At 38.4% G+C, this 20475-nt stretch overlaps 1 protein-coding gene across 2 annotated transcripts in view; it reads left to right on the top strand.

Annotated features, from left to right (window-relative positions):
• APP (amyloid beta precursor protein) overlaps positions 1-20475 on the top strand; it is a 212113-nt gene that overhangs the window by 111458 nt on the left and 80180 nt on the right. For both annotated transcript variants that reach the window (XM_030447545.1, XM_030447476.1), the window contains exon 6: positions 12905-13104. In XM_030447545.1, the coding sequence (XP_030303405.1) occupies positions 12905-13104 (200 nt within the window). The remainder of the gene's footprint in view (positions 1-12904; positions 13105-20475) is intronic.

Here is a 20475-nt window from a genome sequence, read left to right as displayed (position 1 = left end):
GTCCTAGACATACATCTGACATCTGCTCATCCTCCAGATGCTGGGGGGAAAAAAAAAAAAAAAGTAGTTTAAGTGCTATATCTGTTTTGGCTCCACAAAGCTTTTTTTTCGGTCAGTAGTATCTGGAAAAAATTACTTTTGTCTGAATTGTCTCCTCCATCTCCAATTCAAGAAATCCTGAAAGGCTTTTAAAACTCATCAGTTTTTTCTAATGGTGAAAACAGCATTGTTTATGTGCTTCTTATGCTGAAAGGGTCTCCAGGTGGAGACCCTTTGCTTTTTAATTAGAAGTGTTCTAGCATTTGGAGAAGAGGAGTCGAAGCCACAGGACAGAATTGGTTTGCTGAATAATTTGTTAGAGACCATCACTTGATGTGGAGGGAAGGTGCATTTCATTCCTTTTGCTTTTTAGCTCTTTTTATATCCTGATGACTTAAGAGGTATGAAGATGTCAAAACATGTTTTACCTAGTGGAAATGTCTGTGAGTTAACCTCAATGTCAAATTAGTTACAATCAAAATTCCCCAGAGTATTGTCATGAAATCAGGCTGTCAGGAGCTGTGTTTAAATTGGTTACAGTCTTGTAGTGCCCTGACCTGATACAGCAGCGCACCAATTCCTCGTGATGTGTTACGCCACTGCCTTGACACGAAGCAGACAGGCAGCTGGGATGTCTGCCTCTGACTCGTCTTTATTGTGGAGCCTAAACAGTGACATGTCAGCAAGTGTCTTCGGTAGTATGCAAGAGTCATTACAACAATTTTAAAAGTCAAACTTGATGGCTTTTAGTAATTTCTGTGCTTGGAAAATTCCTTTTGCGAGTGTAGCTTTGACCAGCTACTGTGCAGTTCCCTTTGTTTGTGTCTCTGTGTGCCAGAACAGCGGGAGATTTAATGCAGGCAAGAGCAGGGAAGCTGTTGACATTTTCACTATAAATGCAGATAGAAGCAGACAGCACCAGCGAGGGTGTTCCCTATGTTCAGTTCGACACGGACGGTGCAAAGCATGAAATCCCCTTGCCCCATTTCTCCCCATTACATCTCCCTGTGTTACTCTCACCCTGCTTTTTCCCTTGCTTCTCTCTTTATCTGCTCCCAGAAAATGTAGTTTGAAATACAGCATGAAAGAAGAGCCCATGGAGGAATGTTTGACACAGGCATATTTCAGTCCATGGTATATTAGGTGGTCAGGGGGATTAATAAAAAGTAATCAGAATACTCTTGTCTGGCTCTGATAGGTATTTTAGTCTCTCTGGCATTTGAACTAGAGCTGGAAAAAACAAATGCAGCTTGGACATGGAGAAAAAAATGCCTAGACAAGGGGGATGCTGGTGGTGATGTTGATGTGTGATGTGTGTTTCTTCCTCCAATCTCAAAGAGAGGGTTCTGTGTTGTTCCCAGCAAGCCTCAATGGACAGGCTTTAAGCCATAGGTGTTGTGTTGGCTGTCAGCAGTGGGGTACCCTTTGTTTCTGTATGTCTGTCAGAAGGGTGGCTTCTGACATCTGGAGCAAACACCTCCTGGCAGTTCTGTGAACTCTGGGGTGTCTGCATAACTGAGGAAGACTCAGAGCCTGAATGGTGTCTGGATATAGAGCATTGTTGATGAAATCATGTTGGGAGGCAGATGTTTCCAAGATTCTTACAACTTCCTAAATCTTTCAGTTTCTGCCTGTGACCTCATACTTGTATCTAGTGTGTAATGACATTCTTTTTCTTCATCATCATTCCCTCCTCCTTGTTCTCTCTTGTTGTTTTTGCAGCTAAATTGTCCTGCAGCATTAAGTAAAAAATCAGGCTTAATTGAAAGTCCATCTCTGAGCACAGAAGATTGAAGAATATAGACATAGGCTATCTGGAGTCCTTTTGAAGTTTTTGCTACTCTAATGCTAAAGAAGTGTTCTTGATCAAGAAACAGGGAGGTGCTAAGGCTAGATTCTTCATTGGAAACATGCTCACTGGAGGAAAAAGAAAACTAACATTTTGTCTCTGACTGTTCATCTGGTTTCAAGCCATCTTGTCAGTCATGTAAAACAAATGTATTCTCATTAATGTAAGCTTTTTCGTCAAGCTGGAAAGTCAGTTTTTAAAATTTTATTGAGAAATGCTGCAGTGAGAATCGCTTAAATGATTCTTTAAAAAAAAAACACAATTTTTTTTTTTTTAAAAAAGCCACCCCCTATTTCCCAGACACTTGAAACTAGTAAAGCTGAGCCAAACCTGTATCTGGATGATGGATCTTTACTACAGGTTCTGACTGAGAAGCAGGAAATTATATACATTTGTATGGATAAAAATATTTCCATTTTTCCACTTGAAAATGAAACTTATTTCTCCTTTTTGCAGACTGAGCTGTAAGCTGGTCATACCCATGAAAACTGAAGGAAAACTGAACCTTGTGCCCACAGTGGTAGGAGTATGGCAGTGGTTGAGGGCTCACTTGGTAGGAGCTCTATCATCCATGACACAGGATCAGGGAAGGGCACAGCCAGAGGCACTGTTCTCATCAGCTGTCATAATACAAATTGTTCTTAATTGGGAGTCAGTAGACTAAAATGAATACTAGGAATTACAAGCTTCCTTAATTTGTCTTGCTTTTTTTCCCTCCTCTGAAGTTCGCAAATTGTTAAAATAGGTGAATTTTGCACTACAGGTTGTCCATCACTAAAGTGGTGTTTTAGAGAAATGGAATTCATTTGGGGAGATAGTGTGGAAGGTGTGCTGGTTTTTACAATATCACGGTTCAGCTACTTGGTCTAAAGTCTATTTTGGTCTAAATCTTCTTGGTTTTTGTAGTAGAACTGTTAAAACCTGAAATAAGTGCTTCATACCTGTTCTAAAGCATTATTAATGACACAGCTTATCGGAGAACTTTTGTGTTGTTTTAAGTATTTTAATGGTACAACCTAATAGCTTTTCTTTAGAAAATTGTAGTCATAATGGTACTGCTTACATTGAATAACTTGAGATGTTTTGTCCCATTTATGTATTTTATATGCTATTAGCATATTCTGTCTTGCATTCTTACATTAATTTGGTTTGTCTCTCATATTGGCTGTTACTGAATATTTGGGTAATTCATGAAATATTTTTAATAACAGGGGTTTTTTTTCTTTTTTAATGTGGATGTTGCTAAGATAAAATTCAGAAAGCATAGAAATACCAGGCCATTAATGATGCCAGAAAGTCTGGTAAGTGTTGGACTTTTTTCCTAAGACAAATAAAGTCAGAATGGAATTGATGAAACAGCACATTGCCCTGAGAGGTAATTACAGCAATGCTGAGCTGGCAAATCCAATCACCATTTGAGTAGAAAGCATTAACTGAAGTGATGGATGAGGCTCTGGGTGAAGAGAATTAATCTAACAGAGAAAGTGATGAGTAGAAGACAGCCAGGCTTTCATGATCCTTGATGAAAACAGTTTGGTAGCTGTGCATGCTACTTACATGACTTCAGTGAATTCTAAGCTTGTTTCAGGAGGTTAATGTCAACAAACTTGTACATTTAGTAGAAGGTTGACTTGTAGAGAAGGGTTATGGTTTTTTGACCTCACATAACAGAGCTATCTGCTGCCATGTTTTCCTAAGTAACAGGCAAAAAAATTGTCACTTTTGATAGTTGAAATGTGGGAGAGAAGTGTTCCCTGTATATATCTGTATAGTAATCAACTCAAGAAACCCTTTCGATATGTCTGTGAGATGTTCTGAGAAGTTCTTGTGATGTTGTGATATATACCACCCCATTTCAAGCACTCTACTATTAATGGATGAAATAAAATGGGAAGTGAGAAATTCACATCTTGAGTTTTGCTACATGTACTGTCACACCAGCATGACTGTGTGATGGTGGATGCATAGCTGTATATTCCTCCATAAAGTTATCCAGCAGTTCCTGCTCTGTTATACCATCCAGTGATACTTGTGGTCTGTGCTAGAAATAAGAGCTCAGCATTGTGAGGCTTAGTGAAAATTCAAGAATTCCACCTCTGGAGAGGCTATGCTGTTAACAGCACAGTGTAGTAAAGCATTTTCTGTAGGAAATACTTCTTTTCCTTTGCCTTCTTGCAAAGGAAAATCAAATACATGGATGAAAAAGCAAAAACATACAGGTTTTTGTTTTGTTTGTGTTTTTTTTTTTTTTTGAGCAAAAAAAGTTTTTAAATTTTGAATGCAAATGTTTTGTCTTTGGTTATGTGATGGGAAGCCATTTTTTCATGTGGGATCTCAATTTTGATGACTGCTGAAGAAAAAAATAGCACCCAAATTGTGAACTTTGTGAAGAAGAACAGGGTAAAACAGTAAAATACTGACCTGGAGAACTGGATCTATGTTTGCATCTGCTGTGAAAGTCTCTGCTAGGCTTGGCATGTTGTTGTGGCTGCTATAAAAAGCTGGGTACAAAAAGGAGCCTCTTTTCTTCTGGCTATATGAGTGGACATGATCTGTTCTGCAGAAGTCCTGGCCTCTTGCAGCTGCTGCTGGAAAGATTTAAGATGGCACATTCTCTGAAAAGTGTTATTCAGTATCTTAAGGTGAACATCCAGAGTTATGATGTGCTTCTGGTTGTAAAACAAAGTTATTCTCCCAGTTTTAGCCTTTTGTTGTGTGGAGGTACTAAGACAACGATTTCCATAAGCAGGGCAAATGCTTGCTTTGGTACAGAGTTCAGGTGGTCTGCCTCAGATAAGCCGTAGGATAGCAGGTTGGACAAAGAGGTGTTGAATAGTCAATACTGATTACAGAAGAATTTTGTGGAAACAAACATGTTGTAGCAGATCCATATTTTTCTGCTGATTCTCAGGCTGGATGAAATAGGGCTGTACAGGTGACCTATACTCTGCCCTCTTCCATCACATTCAATCTTAATGAATTTTTCATGCCAGGATTTCTAATTTAATATTTATTTAATGTCATCAGGCTCACAGAGCCTGATTTTGTCTGTTTGCATGTATGTTTACTTAGGTAATTTTTTAAGTTTCCCTTTAGCGAAAATAATCAAAGTGAGAAAGAATATGGGTTAAATATATTACTACTCAGTCCTTGTCTAAAAATGACAATTCCTTCCTGAATTCTCCACTTTCCAAAGAAAACTGTCAGAACAGTAACACCATCAAAGGCTTTTTTTTAAAGTGAAAACTAGTTCAGTTTTGAAAAAGTATTCTTCTATATGAGCCAACAAGTACCTTCTGCAAATGCATAAGATCTAATGTTATTGTGCTACATCACACACCTGTTGTTTTAAAGCAGGTCAGCTTTGGGAAGAAATTCCTAAAGTTATAAAGTATACTTTCTTGTTAAATTATAACAATAAATGTATCTGTAAGAGGCAGTAGGGCAAGAAACATGTTTGTTTTTTACAAATACTTTATTTAAAAATTAAAGATTTTTAGTGTAACTTTTCTTGTTCTCCATCAAAGTTAATGAAACTAAGCATATTTTTTGGCATTGTTTTTCTATAAAATTTTTTTTAAAGGTACAGTAAAAGGAGACAGTCTTGAATCACATAATTATTTGATAATGCAGTTGTTTGGTAAGCTCTAAGAACTCTAAAGCAGCCTATGTGACACTTCTGTAATAGCTTATTTCCATTTTTTTAATTAGAAAATGTGAAAACAAACATAACTGCAACCTCTTCACCAAAGGATAACAAAAAGGAAAATAATTACAAGTGACAAAATGAATGTCTGAAAAAGTGCTTGATGGTATGAATTGCATGTCCTAACCTCCTATGCAATGCCAAGTGCCCACCTGAGTTCTAAAAATTTTAACTCTTAGTAGCTGTTTACATATGTCTGAATATCAGATTTTTTCTTGTTAATGTGAGATACCTAATTTACTTACCTAGTAGAATCCAACCCTAATGAAAATAACCTAAGTAGTTTTTAGGCAGTTTGTGCTTTTCTGGTCACATAACAGACAGACAAGAAAAGTTATTGCTGAGATACCTTGTGGGTCAGACTTCCAATTCTGTAAATCACTACTTTTCTGGACTTCGATGCCAATAAGCCATTTAAAAGATTAGTTACATAGGCTGGAGGTCAAGCATAACCTTTTCTTTCCTGGTTCTGTGTCTAATCTCATCACTGTAGTGCAGTTTAATTCTTGCTCTGTTTTCCATTCATACCAGCCGAAATTCTTCAGGAAAATAGAACTTTTTGGTGTAACTCTCTGCTCCTAGGCTTTCAAGTTGAACACTAAAATCTTCATTTCAAACTTGGTGTTTACTTCCTTTCCTCTCTTCTACCCCAAGTGAAATTATTTTTGTAGTTCTTGTTTAAATTGATGACACCTGGATACTCATTTTCACATAGTCACTATTCTCAGCTTGGCTGAATTTGGGTCGTGTACCAAAGCCAAAGTTAAAAAACAAGAAAGTACAGTGAGGTGGGTGCTCATGTGCCAAAGGCACTGTTGGCTTAGTTTTTAGCTTTAAGTAGCTCCTGCTGCGACTCATGTTTAATAAGCAACCTCATTCAGAGAGGAGTGTGGTGGTGGGATTACACTTGGTTCCTGAGAAATCTCATCCTTGTCATCGTGCAAGATTTGGAAAAACATGATGTGCAAAATACTGAGGCCTCTCATGTGAAGGTTTGTTGAGAGAGAATTGGTTCCTTGGCTGTTTTAACCAAAAGGCAGATAATTAGACCATCTCAAGTGCAATCATCATCTTGTCTGGATCCCAAGGATGTGTCATAGAGTCATAGAATTCTGTAATGGTTTGGGTTGGAAGGGACCTTAAAAATCACCTGCATGGGCAGGGACACCTCCCACTAGGCCAGGTTGCTCGAAGCCCCATCCATCCTGGCCTTGAACACTGCCAGGAAGGGGGCAGCCACAACCTCCCTGGGCAGTCTTTTTGACTGCCTACCCTTGCAGTAAAGAATTTATTCTTAATGCCTAACCTAAATCTACCCTCTTCCAGATTGAAACTATTACCCCTTGTCCTACCACCGCATGTCCATGTAAAAGTCCCTTCCGGTGTTTCTTGTAGGCTCCCTTCAGGTACTGAGAGGCTGCTAGAACATCTCTTCAGAGCCTTCCCTTCACCAAGCTCACAACTCTCTCAGCCTCTCTTCACAGGAGAGGTGCTCCAGCCCTCTGATCATCTTTGTGGCCCACCTCTGGACTTGCTCCAAGATCTCCATGTCCTTCCTGTGCTGAGAACTGGACACAGTACTCCAGGTTGGGTCTCACAAGAGGAGAGTAGAGCTTATACTGCAGCCCCATGAGATCTGAAATACTATTAGAAGAAAACTCCTCGTTCTTGTCATTGGTGTTCTGAATACAGAAAGGACACTTTCATTTACTAATATTTTCTTACTTCTTGAACAGCAAGAAGTTTCACCACACACAGGAGTGTAGATGAGTAGCATTAATTAGTGTGCTACCTGAATGCTCAAGGGAAGCATAATTTCTATGATGGGGGGGAATGGATTTTATGATGTGAGGAGGTTGATGTGGAAGGTTCAAAGCCATGATGACCTCTGTGTCCAGCATGAAAGAGAAGAGCCTCCAATGAAAGGAGATGGAGATGGGCTAATGTTGAAGTGGGGGTTGCAAATATTTTCATGGCTGCGTTCAAGCCTAACAATTTAGCTCTGTTGTTTACTGTTGAAAAGTTAAATTCAGATTATGATAATACGGCTTTACAAGTCTCTGAACTTTTCAGTGTATCAAGTAATTTTAATTTTAGAAGCCTTTGAAAAATCCTGTCTCCAGCACCACTAAGCTAAGGTGAAATAGCAACAATTTCTTGTAAATGAGACACTGCACTGGTAATAATAAAACCCTGACTGGGACAGTATCAAGGGAATATACAGAAAAAGCTGTCAAGATAATCTGTTCCCAGGAGAAACAAGACTGTGTAATGCTTGTTTACCAAAGAAGGTAAAATGTGATAATAATACCAGGAAGTGAGCACACCTGGTATTTTTATTAAATAAAACTCCAAGACTTCTGAGAAATATGTCAAAATCTGCATTGATTTGTTTTAAAATCTTTGTTTGAAAATATTGCATTTAAGCTGATTGTTGAGGTGAAAGGTGTGCAAAAGTTAGATAATGCTTTCTGGGAAGCAGCACCGTGGCCAGGATGATAACAGTGATTAAATCCAAAGAAAAAAAAAAAAGCATAATGTTTCGTGTTTCTTGCAAAAAGGTAGTACCTTTTGCAATACTAAAAATAAATGGAGTTCAGCCACTGTATTTTTTTTTTTCTGAAAGAGAAGCACACCGAGCACACGATGCTGCATACAGCCTGAAATGATTCTATGAAGATATAGGTAGTGATGTTTATATTAAACCCATGTCTTCAAGCATGAGGTTCTAGGTTCTCTGAGTACTGACAAATACTGGGGATCTCCTTCTTCCTCCTGGCTTCTGAGGACTGTTGGTAAGGGGCTATGTGATATTGTTGCTTTTCTCACATCTTTCATAACTGTGGCCTCTGAGAAGGTGTGGTCATCTTCTGTTCACACTGCTGAGTGCTGATTGACTCTTTGGAGTGCATGGCTCAGTGGTTAGCCTTGGTATCCAACGTGGAGCTGCTGTTGTTACGGCTTGCTAGAGAATTATCCCTTCCTGACGTGTATCCGTGCCATTTAATCTGTGATACTCTGTGGTATAACTGAGCATGGTTAAAGCACCAGAATAGTGCCAGTCTAGTTAGTTTCTGGTATTTGGCTTCATTCAAGATAAATCTTGTTAAGAGAGCAGATAGCATTTCATCTCCCTATCCTCTTCTTTTTGGAAGACAGCACTAAAAGGAGAAAACACAAATTCGTCTTTGTATAAAATAAAGCAGGTAGCTTGGAAAATAGCTGCTTTTAGAGAAAGTCTGTAGTGCTTCTTATGGAACTGAGTGTCGTTTCACACTTCTGTAAAGTGAGAGGTTTTAAAACCTGTTAGAGAAATTGCCTTCTAAAGCCCAATTTCAGGCGTCATGAATTGCAGGGCTTATAGAATAGTAAGAATCATAACAGAATTCTAAGAAATAGAATCATAGAATGGTTTAGGTTGGAAGATCATCTAGTTTCACCCCCCCTGCCAGGTAGGTAACACCTACCACTGGAGCAGGTTGCTTGGAGCCCCATCCAATTTGCCAATAAATACTAGCAGGAATGGGGCCTCCACTACTTCACTGGGCAGCCTGTTCCCACATTGGTCTCACCACCCTCATAGTAAAGAATTTCCTCCTAATATCTAGTCTGAATCTCCCTTCGAGTTTTAAATCATTGCCCCTTGTCCTCTCCTTAGACACCCGTGCAAAAAGTCTTACCCCAGCTTTCTTGTAGGCCCTCTTCACTTACTGGAAAGCCCCTATAAGGTCACCTCTGAGACTCCTCTTCAGCCTGAACAACCCCAACTTTCCCAGCCTGTCTTCACAGGGGTTGTCAATTTGTGGCTCTCATCTGGACACACTCAAGAAGCTCTGTGTCCTTCTTATGTTAGGGGCTCCAGAACTCGACACAGTACTCCAGGTAAAGTCTCACGAGAGCAGTATATATGGGGGGGGAATCAATTCCCTACCATCTGACCACATTTTTTTTGATGCAGCCCAGGACATGGTTGGCTTTCTGGGCTGCAAGCACATGTTAACAGCTCATGTTAAGCTTCTGGTCCACCATCACCTCCAAGTCATTCTCCTTAGGTCTACCCTCAGTTCTTTCTCCTCCCAACCTGTATTCATGTATGGGGTTGCCTCAACCCAGGTGCAGAACTGTGCACTTGGCCTTGTTGAAGTTGATGCAGTTTGCATGAGCCCCCTTCTCAAGCCTGTCAGGCTCCCTCTGGATGCCATCCCTTCCCTCCAGTGTGTTGACTTCACCACAGTTTGGTGTCTAAATTCTGTAAGTGTATAACAAGATTCTCACTTCTATTTAAATAGCTGAATCTAAGTCAAAACCATTTCTGTTTTCTTTGTTCCTGTTTCTTGAAACTTGCAATAAAATATAATCGTGTTAAATACTACCCTTCTAATAGAGTCTCAGAGAATATGTTGCTAGCAGATGCATGATTTTTTCTAGGAGTGATCAAAATAATAGATTGAATATTTAGGTACTTCTTTGTGCAAGCTTATTAAAATGTCTTCAGGAGTCTGATCCCATAAACTGCTGTAATCTTCATCACTTCTGGCTTTTTTTTCTCAGATGTCTTGTTATTCAGCAAGCAGCAAGTGGTAAAGGGGGTGCAGCTGTGGGCTACCCTTAAGCATTTACTTTGGTAATTTATTATAGAGGTAACCAGGGCCTGATATACTGGTGGATGTAGCCAACCAGTACACATAGAAAATTGTCTTCTTTCATCCAGTATCCTTTACTGTCACACCTCCTAGACAAACCAAAATAAAGCAGAGCAAAGCAAAACAAAACAAAAAGTGGGCCCTACTGCTGAGAATTTCCCAGCAAAATGTTGTGTGGACTGACATATCTGAGTTGATTGCTTTTGTGCAGCTACAAATAGATGGGTACTGGATGCGTGCATACAAATTATTTTTGAAGTGGCTTTCCATGTGACTAATTGATTTTCCTTTGTTTATTTCATGAGTTTATTTTTGTTGCCCTTTTTTAACTTTATAAGCTTGCCAATACCTGAGAGTGGTTATTCATGTGAAAGGAAGATAAAAAATAATTGGGTTTTTTTAAGCATTATGTGTTTTTATCTTAGGTGAGAGGGAGACAGAGAGCAACTTTTGTTAATGTTGAAAGGCACATGGTGTCTCATGCTCCTGATCAAAATTTACATGTCTTATACTCAACAGGCCTAGTTTATATGTCTGTAGCTAACCAGTGCTAGAAGCACCTTAACCTTAAGATTAGAAACAGATACTGGACTAACAAATTGATCTCAGTCTTGCAGCTGAAAGGTGATAGTGTACATGTAGCTTTTTCCATGCTCATAAAAAGGTGAAATATTCAGTAAGAAAAATAAAAGGAAGAAACCTACTGTTTAAAAAGGACTTACTTAAAACATAGCAGAAAATTTTGGACAAACTGGAATCAGAATGGTAGGGAAAAGTCACACTGTGGAGGCTGTGACTTTTCTAAGCCAGTCCTTTTAATTCAAGAAAATAAAAGAAGAACCCAGTGGTTTTCTGCCCCTGAATGCCCATTCATTCATTCATTCATTCATTCTCACATGTAAATGGAAACAGGTCATCCCTTATTCACACTGCTCTGCAAGTTAGCTATTCACATCCATTGTATAACCTACCTGGGCTTGAAAGCATCATTATTACTTTAAGTCTCTCTTGTGTTTCAAGACACCAAATATTTTGGGGAGAAGGGAACAGGGCATTCATTCTTGTTTGGACAGAGACTTACTACTTACCCCTGCTAGAGTCAGGCTTGTGGCATACCAGATTTTTTTTTTTTTTTTTTTTTTTTTTTAATACTTGATTAAGAAGGATCAAAATTGTACTAGACAACCTTTTATAAAATGAAATATTATAGGCTCAGTCTCCGGAAAAAAGTGAAGGAGAGAAGTTGCTAACTTGACATAAAAGGCTGTTCAGGTGAATGCGATGCCATGAAAAAGATGCAAAACCACTTGCGTATGAAAGTGACAAAGTCAATGGATGTTTCAATGTTTAAATATTATTTATTCATTGCTAGTGAATTTCAAGTAGAAGAGCAGATTAATAAACCTGAGACCTTATCTCAGCTGGGCACTGAGTCAGGAAGCATTTAAAAAATTACAGTCGCAGCAGCTGATTGTACTTTTTTTGCTTGTATATCATTCAAAATTAAGGGTGATCCCAGAAAGCTCTTGACATGTTAAGCAACCAAATGCATCTGATAGTCAGCTACAGTATTCCATTCAAGGCTGATTAAAGTCCTGAGGATTTTCAGTAGCTGTATGAATTTAAAGCACTATGATTGATGACAATATTTAGTCCAATAACTTGAGGTTTCTTGAAACACATTGTTGCCATGTTTGGGGTATTTTTTAATGGAAGCCTGACACATCAACTGTACAGCAGTGTTTGGGATGCAGAGCATCTGAGCTGAGCTTGCCATGCTGAATAGCTGCATGTGTTGGCTGAGATGGCAGCCTCATAAGGAAAACTATGTGGCCTTCTCCTTTCCATCAGTGCTGCTGTCACACAGAACACCAGAACTAGGTCCTCTCCTTCTCTGGATGTTAGATCCTGGAAGATGATGATGTGGCCACCATCTGTTTTGAGATACCAGAAGATGAAAGCTCAAAGATGCTTCAGCTCAAAGCAGCTGAGGCATAAGATACAGCATCATATGTGCTGACTGTCTCTGTCCTGCCCTTTTTCAAAACAGCTCTGTGTGCTGTTTGTCTTAGAAGTGGGTTTTTTTGTTCACACAACACTGCATTTAACAACAGAATAAGAAAACTCAGCAGTCAGTGTTGACAGTTGTAGGTTAGTTCAGTAGTCCTCTGTGAATGGCATGCAAAGCAGTACACGGTGAGACTCTGGGTAAGGCATCTTCTGGATGAGAAAGTCCCAAGGAACTCTCTTGTCTCCATGTCCATATGAACTGCATACAGTTTGAGCTAATTTGAACTGCTTTCAAAGTAAAAATCGTTTCATTGACCACCTTATGGAGCAACCATGTTTGGACTGTTATTCAGCTGTCAAAATGGAAGTATTTCTGATGGATTTTTTTTCCATCCCTGTGCAAATGGAGGAGCTCCAGTCTGGCATCTTGCTAGTTTTCTCACTGCATTGCACCTGTGGACTTTTGGGTTTTTTAGCATTTCTGATTTCTTACTTGTTGGGACATCCCAGAGTCCCTGCTTCTTTGCTTTTATTGAAAGGGAAGGTGATGGTGAAAGAGGTAAAATCTTGTCCTTAAAGAGTTTCTGAATAAAAAGTTCTCTCTGGTTATCTAGAAATACTTTTTTTTACTGACAGATCATAATTTTCTTCCTTTAGTGATGATAAGGTAGAAGAACAAGCAGAGGAAGACGAGGAGCTAACTGTTGTGGAAGATGAAGATGCTGATGACGATGATGATGATGGTGATGAAATTGAAGAAGAAACAGAGGAAGAATATGAGGAGGCAACTGAAAGAACTACCAGCATTGCAACCACTACCACCACAACTACAGAATCTGTGGAAGAGGTTGTCAGAGGTAAATTCATAGACATGTAGCTTAGCATAGCTGGAAAAATGATCCTGTTACTTTGCATGTGTTTGCCCTTTACAACAAAAAATGTTCCAAACAGCAAAATATCCTAAGTAGCAGCATTGTTATGCTTTGGCTTCTGTGATTTGCATGTTGAATCCCCTCCCCTTTTCCATTTTACTGTTCTTTGGAAGTGTCTGTGAAATAATGTCATTGCATTTGACACGGATGGAAGCAGATGGTTTGGTTTTACATTAAGTAAAATTTGACTGTCATATGTAGCAAATAACAGGGAAAAAGTATGTGTGTAGATTATCACCTGCATGTGTTGCAGAAGGATACGGAGTGACAACTCAAAGCAGGAGGTAGCACTTACTTGGTTGGATGTCTTGTATTAACAGCAGTGATCAGCCATTTTGAGTGATTTCTGTTAGATACCTGTTTCAAATAGTTCTCCATGAACTGGTAGTTAAGTAAAATTAGAAGAATTTGGAAATAACTATGCAGAAAAGGCAGTCTAACTAATGAGTTGTTTTGGAGGCATAAGAGGTAATAGGAATGCCAAACCAAGAAAGGAAACACAGATTGAGAAACAACTCTTCATTTTCAAAGCTTGTTTTTCATTATATTTTGTAGTTATTAACAGAAGTGCATTTTAAACTTGGAATTTTACCTTAGTGAATTTTGAATTTTACCTTAGTCCATGGAAAACAATATTTTTAAATTTCACATTTCACCTATGATACATATTTAAATGAATAATCCTTATATTTCTATTTAAATAAGTACAATTCCATTTGGTGTAAATTTCAGTAAGATAGATGCCATTTTTTCTGCATTGCTTACTCCCATCTTTACAAAAAAGTGCTGGAGGCAATGGCAGAAAATGAGATTAAAGGCTACAGTTGGAAAGAAAGGGGTTGGGAGATGCAGGAGGCAGAGGAAAAGTGTGGCAGCAATTGAGACAGTTGTGAATCAAGCACAAAACATCTGGCCTGGCTTTTTCCCTCTCCCTTTGCTTTCCCAGCCCCTACCTCTGGGGACACATGGGACTGAAATGCTGTCAGAGTGCCCCATTTTGCATGAAGTAGTTTCCTTTTCTCTTGAAACATGGTGCCAATGTCTGGCAGAGCAGGTATGGAGCAGGGGACTTCTGACCATGATACATCACACACACTGAGGACAGAAGGGTGTCCAGAGGATGCTTTGGGAATAGCAGAGTTACTTCATTTATGTTTTTTGCATGCAGATAAGCTCACTAGTGAAAAGTTCCATAGCGTTGCTAAAATATCTTGCAAATGTTTCTTTGTAAGGCTGGTAATGCAGTCTTGTGCATTTCTGTCTTACATAACTGTGTTGAGTGTTTTGCTCAGTTATTGGAGAGTCATTCGAGTGAGGAGTGGGTGGGAGGAGATTGTGTTTAAATCTTAAAAACCAATTAAATACATTTCCATATGTGAGCTTTCACCACCTGGGGATAAACCACCCTGTTCTCCCTGGTAAATTGAGGGGGGGATGGGGGAAAAGTACACTTGACTTTAATGGGATTTTGGATGAGTGGAAATGAGGACAAATTAGGTACAACATGTTTCTTTACTGAGACTGACATTTCAAAGAGGTTAAGATGTTTAGCCTTCAGGAAAGTAGTGTGTAATAATATGAATGTAAAATACAAAAGACATGAGGCGAACTATTGAAGTCACCTTTTAAAAATCCTTTGTAAGTGTACACATTTGCTCCCTGATAATGAAATGCTATTGTCCTGTTTTTCCCAACTCTAAAATTTCACACCTTGGGTGACTGTGAAGGCAATATATTGTGCTGCAAACGAGGTGAGGGCAACCTGTTACCAATCCAAGTTTTCAGCCCAATTCTGCCACAGCCCTTGCTGCTTTCTATTCTCCAACCACCCTGGGCCAATGGAGGCTGCTGAGACAGACCCTGAGTGTGAGTAGCTGGTGTCTAAGCTGCACTATGCAAAATGCTTACTTATTTGTGAAAGTAGACATGTCCAAATAACTTGAGAGAAAGCTGTGCTCCTGGTGTGGCCAGCAGACCCAGCACTGGAGTGTCTGCGGTGAGCATCTGCTGTTGTCTTGCTGTTGCAAAGGGGAAAGTTTGTTGCTGTCAGTGCAAATGAAAGAAGCAGAGGTACCATGTATACAATGTACGTACTAAGAAGTCCATCGTGTGGAGGAAGCTTACAAGCCTTTTCAGATGGAATTAAATGTCAGAGCTTTGTTCTCATGATTGTGACCTCTGTTCAGGCTACTTCTTCAAAGTATTCAGGAGTGCAGTTCATAAAATATATCCTGAGATGCTCTTCACAGACACTTTGCAGCGAGTTTTATATATGCTTTATGAAGCTGTAACTAATATTATGTCATTAGCACTAAAGAGCACAGTGAGTGGGTTTGTTCTATGTGAGAGGAGTTGATTTTCATACATGAATCAACAAAGAGCAACTATTCTAAAGCCATAAATTAGGATCTAATTGTGAGCTGGTAGCAAGCCCTTTCTCCCCCAAATCAATAGAATGATTGCTTTCAACCATAAATAATTGAAGAGCATAAATGTAATGTTATACTTCGAAGACAGTTGAGCTATTGTAGAATCAATTTGTTAGGCAAGCTTATTTCTGTGCACATTTTAATGAATTGTGATCAAAATAGCAGTAGCAGGACTACTTGGAAACTCATTTTCAGTGAAAAGGAAGTTAGCCTTGCCTAAGGGGTGGGTGAGGTCATTGGCAGGAGGACAGGCTTTTCATTCGTTTTCCACAGCAACCATATTTCTATAAGCAATAGTGTTTATTAGAAAATGTGAATAAGTTTTTCCTAGCACAGTGCTTGCCAGTATTAATTTTCCTGCCTTTTGTGAAGGACCATCTCTACTCTTAGTTCATACAGAGTAGGGCAGCAAACCCAGTTTAAACTTTTGGGTATACTTTTGCTGGTTTTCAGGTGTAAAATCCAGATGATTGTGGATCTGAGGTTACAGGGATCCAAAGTGTGAAATGAATGTCAGGTCGATGTTTTTCACTTTTGGTCACTGGGAGATGTTATCACTGAATTTGTGCTGAAGAAAATATGGCTTGTTTATGAATCCCTGCAGCAAAACTGTGACTCTGGAAACACTCTGCTGGCCAGGGTTAAGATGGTTGATAGTTTTCTGCTGTCCTCATTGCTGCATCTCAGGTGTTGCAGAGCTGCTCCTGAGGCTTCCAGGCTCCAGGTGACCGAAGCAAGGTGGAGCCCTGTCCCCCCCCATCATGTGCAACTGTTTGTGGTTTTTGTTTCTACTCTCCTTCAGCACAGTGGGTGACAAGAAAACGCAGTCTCTCTTGGCTTGCAACAAAGAATAAGCAATTTCAGCTTAGCACATGGACACGGCAGTCATTCTGGCCTCATTTAAAAGAGTGCAGCAGGGTCAGTGCAGTAGCTGGCAGGAAGCTCTTGGCAGCTTCTGTGGATACCTAGCAGCTGATGGAGGAGACTGAGCAGCAGAAACTTCATCTGCTTTGTCTAGTCTATAATGTTGCCCTGTAGCTATTGGTTTTGCTTTAGCTAATTCTGCTGGATTTGTCTAAACAGTAGGGAAAGAACTTAAATAGAGCTGTTTGATGTGACATTTTAACTATGTTTACAATCTTGAGTTGCAAGCAAGAGGCTGGTTTCCTAATGTGAGAGAAGTAGCCTCATGCTCATATGGTAGCTCTTCGCTATATTGGTCTAGTATGGGGGGGGGGGGGGGGGGTTGCTGAAGATTTTTATGTGTGGAAGACTTTAAATCTATTCAGTGATAGCTATCGTCTGTCTACGGCAATGAAGGTTGACCCTGATTGCTAGTGGTAAATTTTAGGTAATATTAGTAGCATTAGCTCGATTAATTGAGCTTTTTTGTTGTTGTTGTTAAAAAAGAAGAACAGTTTTGCTCCACTTTTTTCTTTGAAAGATTATCTTTCTTTTAAAGCAGTAGTTCCTGGGTCTTCATTTGCTTCAAAACTATGCAATATGCTTTAGTTAGAAACTAATAGTATGTGATTTCATATTAAGAAAACATTGATACATTGCTGTTGAATAGCACACATTATGAAAACTTACCTCTTTTTTTAGAGATCTTAAATAAGAATGGTAATCTACTCTTAATATATGAATAAGAGCTAATAAAATTAACCTAATAGATTTGCATTAGAATAACTGATAGCTTCTAAGTAGACATTATAATTTAAAGAACTTCTGTTCCACCATAATATAATACTTCAAGATACGTTGCAATTGGAAGAAATCTTTTTTATAACATAGAAATTAATCTTGTTGTCTGAAAACCAATATATTTTGGGTCAAGAGCAAAAGTAGTTTAATACTAAGTTCAATAACTGGTTGGTTTTTTACGTAAGGCTAGAAGGTGTAGAGTGGTTTCATTTGAAATTTCCAGATTTTTCCAGTGCTTTCCAGAAGAAATCACTCAAAAATCTGTTTCCATAGAGAAAATACTATTTTAAATACTATTATTTTAAAGCAATAATTAATTGTATATTTTGTTTTGCTGTGTAAAAAGACTGGAATGTACTGTTGAGCTAATCCTCATATTCACTGTCTTGTCACGTTAGCATAATCATGGTGTTATGTGAAAGTTTTGCTTTTTCTAAAATACATAGAAATTCATTTTATTTTCCTGATCTACATTTAAAATCGTGCTGAACTTTTTGTGTTGGTTCTGTCCATTGGAAGTACTATATGGCACTTAGATTCAAACTGTAGGGTTGTGCACAAGTAAAAAGAAAATGTATTTTCACATATTTGTTCCACTTCAGAATTATAAGTGTTTGTGTTCTAGCTAAGTATACAATTAAGGTTTTTTTTCATAATTTAAATATTCCCCTCTAGTAGCTTAAAAAGAAACATTAGAGAGAGAAATTAAATCTTAATTGCACAGGATGAAAATTAAAATTCTAGTATATTTAAGTTTTAGAAGTGCTTTTATTCCCTGTTGTATTTGGAAGTCATAATTTTGCTTTTTTTCTTTTAAGCAATTGTATAGCTTTTGCACCAAGTTTATTCCTGGAGGATGTGCCAGCTTCACAGCTGTCTTCTCCTAATTCCAAAAATCTCTTTTGAAATTAGCTTTTGTTTTTGGATACTCAATGTCAAAATTGGCTGGCTCTTCTAACTATAAATTCAGAATAAGAAAGTTTTTTTCTGTGAAATAATTTCTAAGTATTCCCTTTTGATTAATTCATTGTGCAAAACAATACTGTGACTTTTGGAACATGAACAGTCAAACTAAATGAAAACTCAACAAAAAAGAGAGTGCACTTACTCTTGTCTAATTATTGTCATCTAGTTAAGAAATGGAGACTAATATAGATAAAAGTGTATTAATATCCTGAAACTATAGGTTTCAGTTCCTGAAGACACACAAGCCAAAATTATTCAATCTATTCAATATCCTAGCTTATGATAAAGGGAATCATATGCCTGCCATGATACATATTTGAGAGCTTTGTTCCTTTGGCCTCTCCTGCATTAATCATCTACTCTATTAGTGAAATATAAATCATAAAATATAAGATTGTGGTCCCATATACTTCAGCAGCTAAGTGGTTTAGGTCCCTGTTTAAGACTTGTTTGGGCCCCACATTATACTCTGCTTGAAGTAACAGCCACCTACCAGTCCTAGTGAGTTGGTTCACACCATCAGTATTGTTTATTTGTATGTACTTGACAATATCAACTTCACACTTGAAGGGCTGGTAGTATAGAAAGAGTCATCAATGCAGTATATCTTTCATTACTGTGGCTAAATTAAAGAACTTGCAATATTTATAGCCAGTATGATGTTATCTATCTGCTGAAGCATTAAAGTGGGCAGGTTTTTCAGAGGTGTAAACTAAGTGTAGGACCCAACTTGCAAGACAGTTAGGTAGTCTTAACTCCTCCTGTTTGTCCTTTTTTTTCTTAAATTTCTTCACATCTAATTTCTTGTTTAAAACTGCCTGTGCCAGCACTTTAATGAGCTTAGCTCTCATGATCATGTAAATATATCCAAATCCTGAAGTTACTTTCATGTTTACAGCAATAGAAGTATGTAAATGTACTTTTAAACACACACCCCACCCCATCCCCCATTACAAGTTTAAATTTTATTTCAGATCCCTCAATTGAAAATATTGGTGTTCACAGAGTAAGCATTAGTTCCATATGGGAAAAAAGAGCATGGAGTTGAGATTTTGAAATAAAGCAATTATAATTTCACTTTGATTTAAAATCAGTTTTCTTCAAGAAACAGAAAGAAACACTTTATATGGTAATGATATAACTAACTGATCATCAAAAATATCCGAAATGTTTGCACATGAATTGTAATTAGCTCTGCTTATAGCACTTTGGTAGATGAGTGTTTATGGAGATACTTTGTGTAAAGCCACTATCAATCAGTGTCCACATACTTGAAGACTACATGTTTCCTAGATTGCTGAAGTCTGTGCTTTGCAAAGAATAAGTAACACAGTCAGCCCTGATGTTTAATGTAACTGGTTAGCTTTCAGTAGATCACTTACTAATTTTGAAGCAAGTTAAAAAAGGTTTGCTACAGCACTGTTCTTCAGGGGATGATCAACCAGCTTGGTTAAGACCTTGGCTCTTTGTGCACCAAGATGGTTTGGAAGCTGTAGGCATCTGAAACCAGAATTTAGACCACTTATGAGCTTGGGTTGAGATAGAGGCTTGTCCTCTTTAATTTTATCCAGTTTCATGTACCAAAATATAAAAATGCATCATCAGAGGAGGGAGGGTGAGAAAGTTCCTTAGAAGAAAGTCACCATTAATGCTATACTGGATACAACTTAATGTGTGTATGTATTTGCCCAGTAAAATCGAATTGCACAGTGGTGAAAAGTAATTAATCTTTTAATCAGTTTTCAGCAACAAGATTAATATATGAAGGAAAGATAGCTTTTAATTTTTTGATTAATCACATAGGAGTGTATGCTGCCTGCTTGCTGCTAATATCTTTAAAAGACCTGCAGCTTATCCATCATGGGCATTAATTGCTGCTCTAGGTAGCAGCAGAAGGGGAAAAGTTATTTCGATTAACAGCCCAAGAAAACTTGCTGAATTTTCTGTCTGTGCACTTCATTTTCCCATCTTCTCAGATGAGGTGATAAAGCTGAGGTTCAAATGTGGTGGCTTTCTTTTGGTAAGGACAAGTGATGGGGATATGGAGAGCCATGGAAAGAGCTACTGGTTCATCATCAGGAGCAGTGTCACCATTTCCCAGGCATTGAAGCTGATTTGAAAAGGTACCTTTGTCTCAAAACAGGGGTGAAGAAACCTTACTCTTGAGTCCTCCACAGAGAATGGGCAGTAGTGGATG

Source organism: Calypte anna, chromosome 1 (assembly GCF_003957555.1).
Source record: "Calypte anna isolate BGI_N300 chromosome 1, bCalAnn1_v1.p, whole genome shotgun sequence".
Lineage (NCBI taxonomy): Eukaryota > Metazoa > Chordata > Aves > Apodiformes > Trochilidae > Calypte > Calypte anna.
This window is presented reverse-complemented; position numbering and strand designations above follow the sequence as displayed.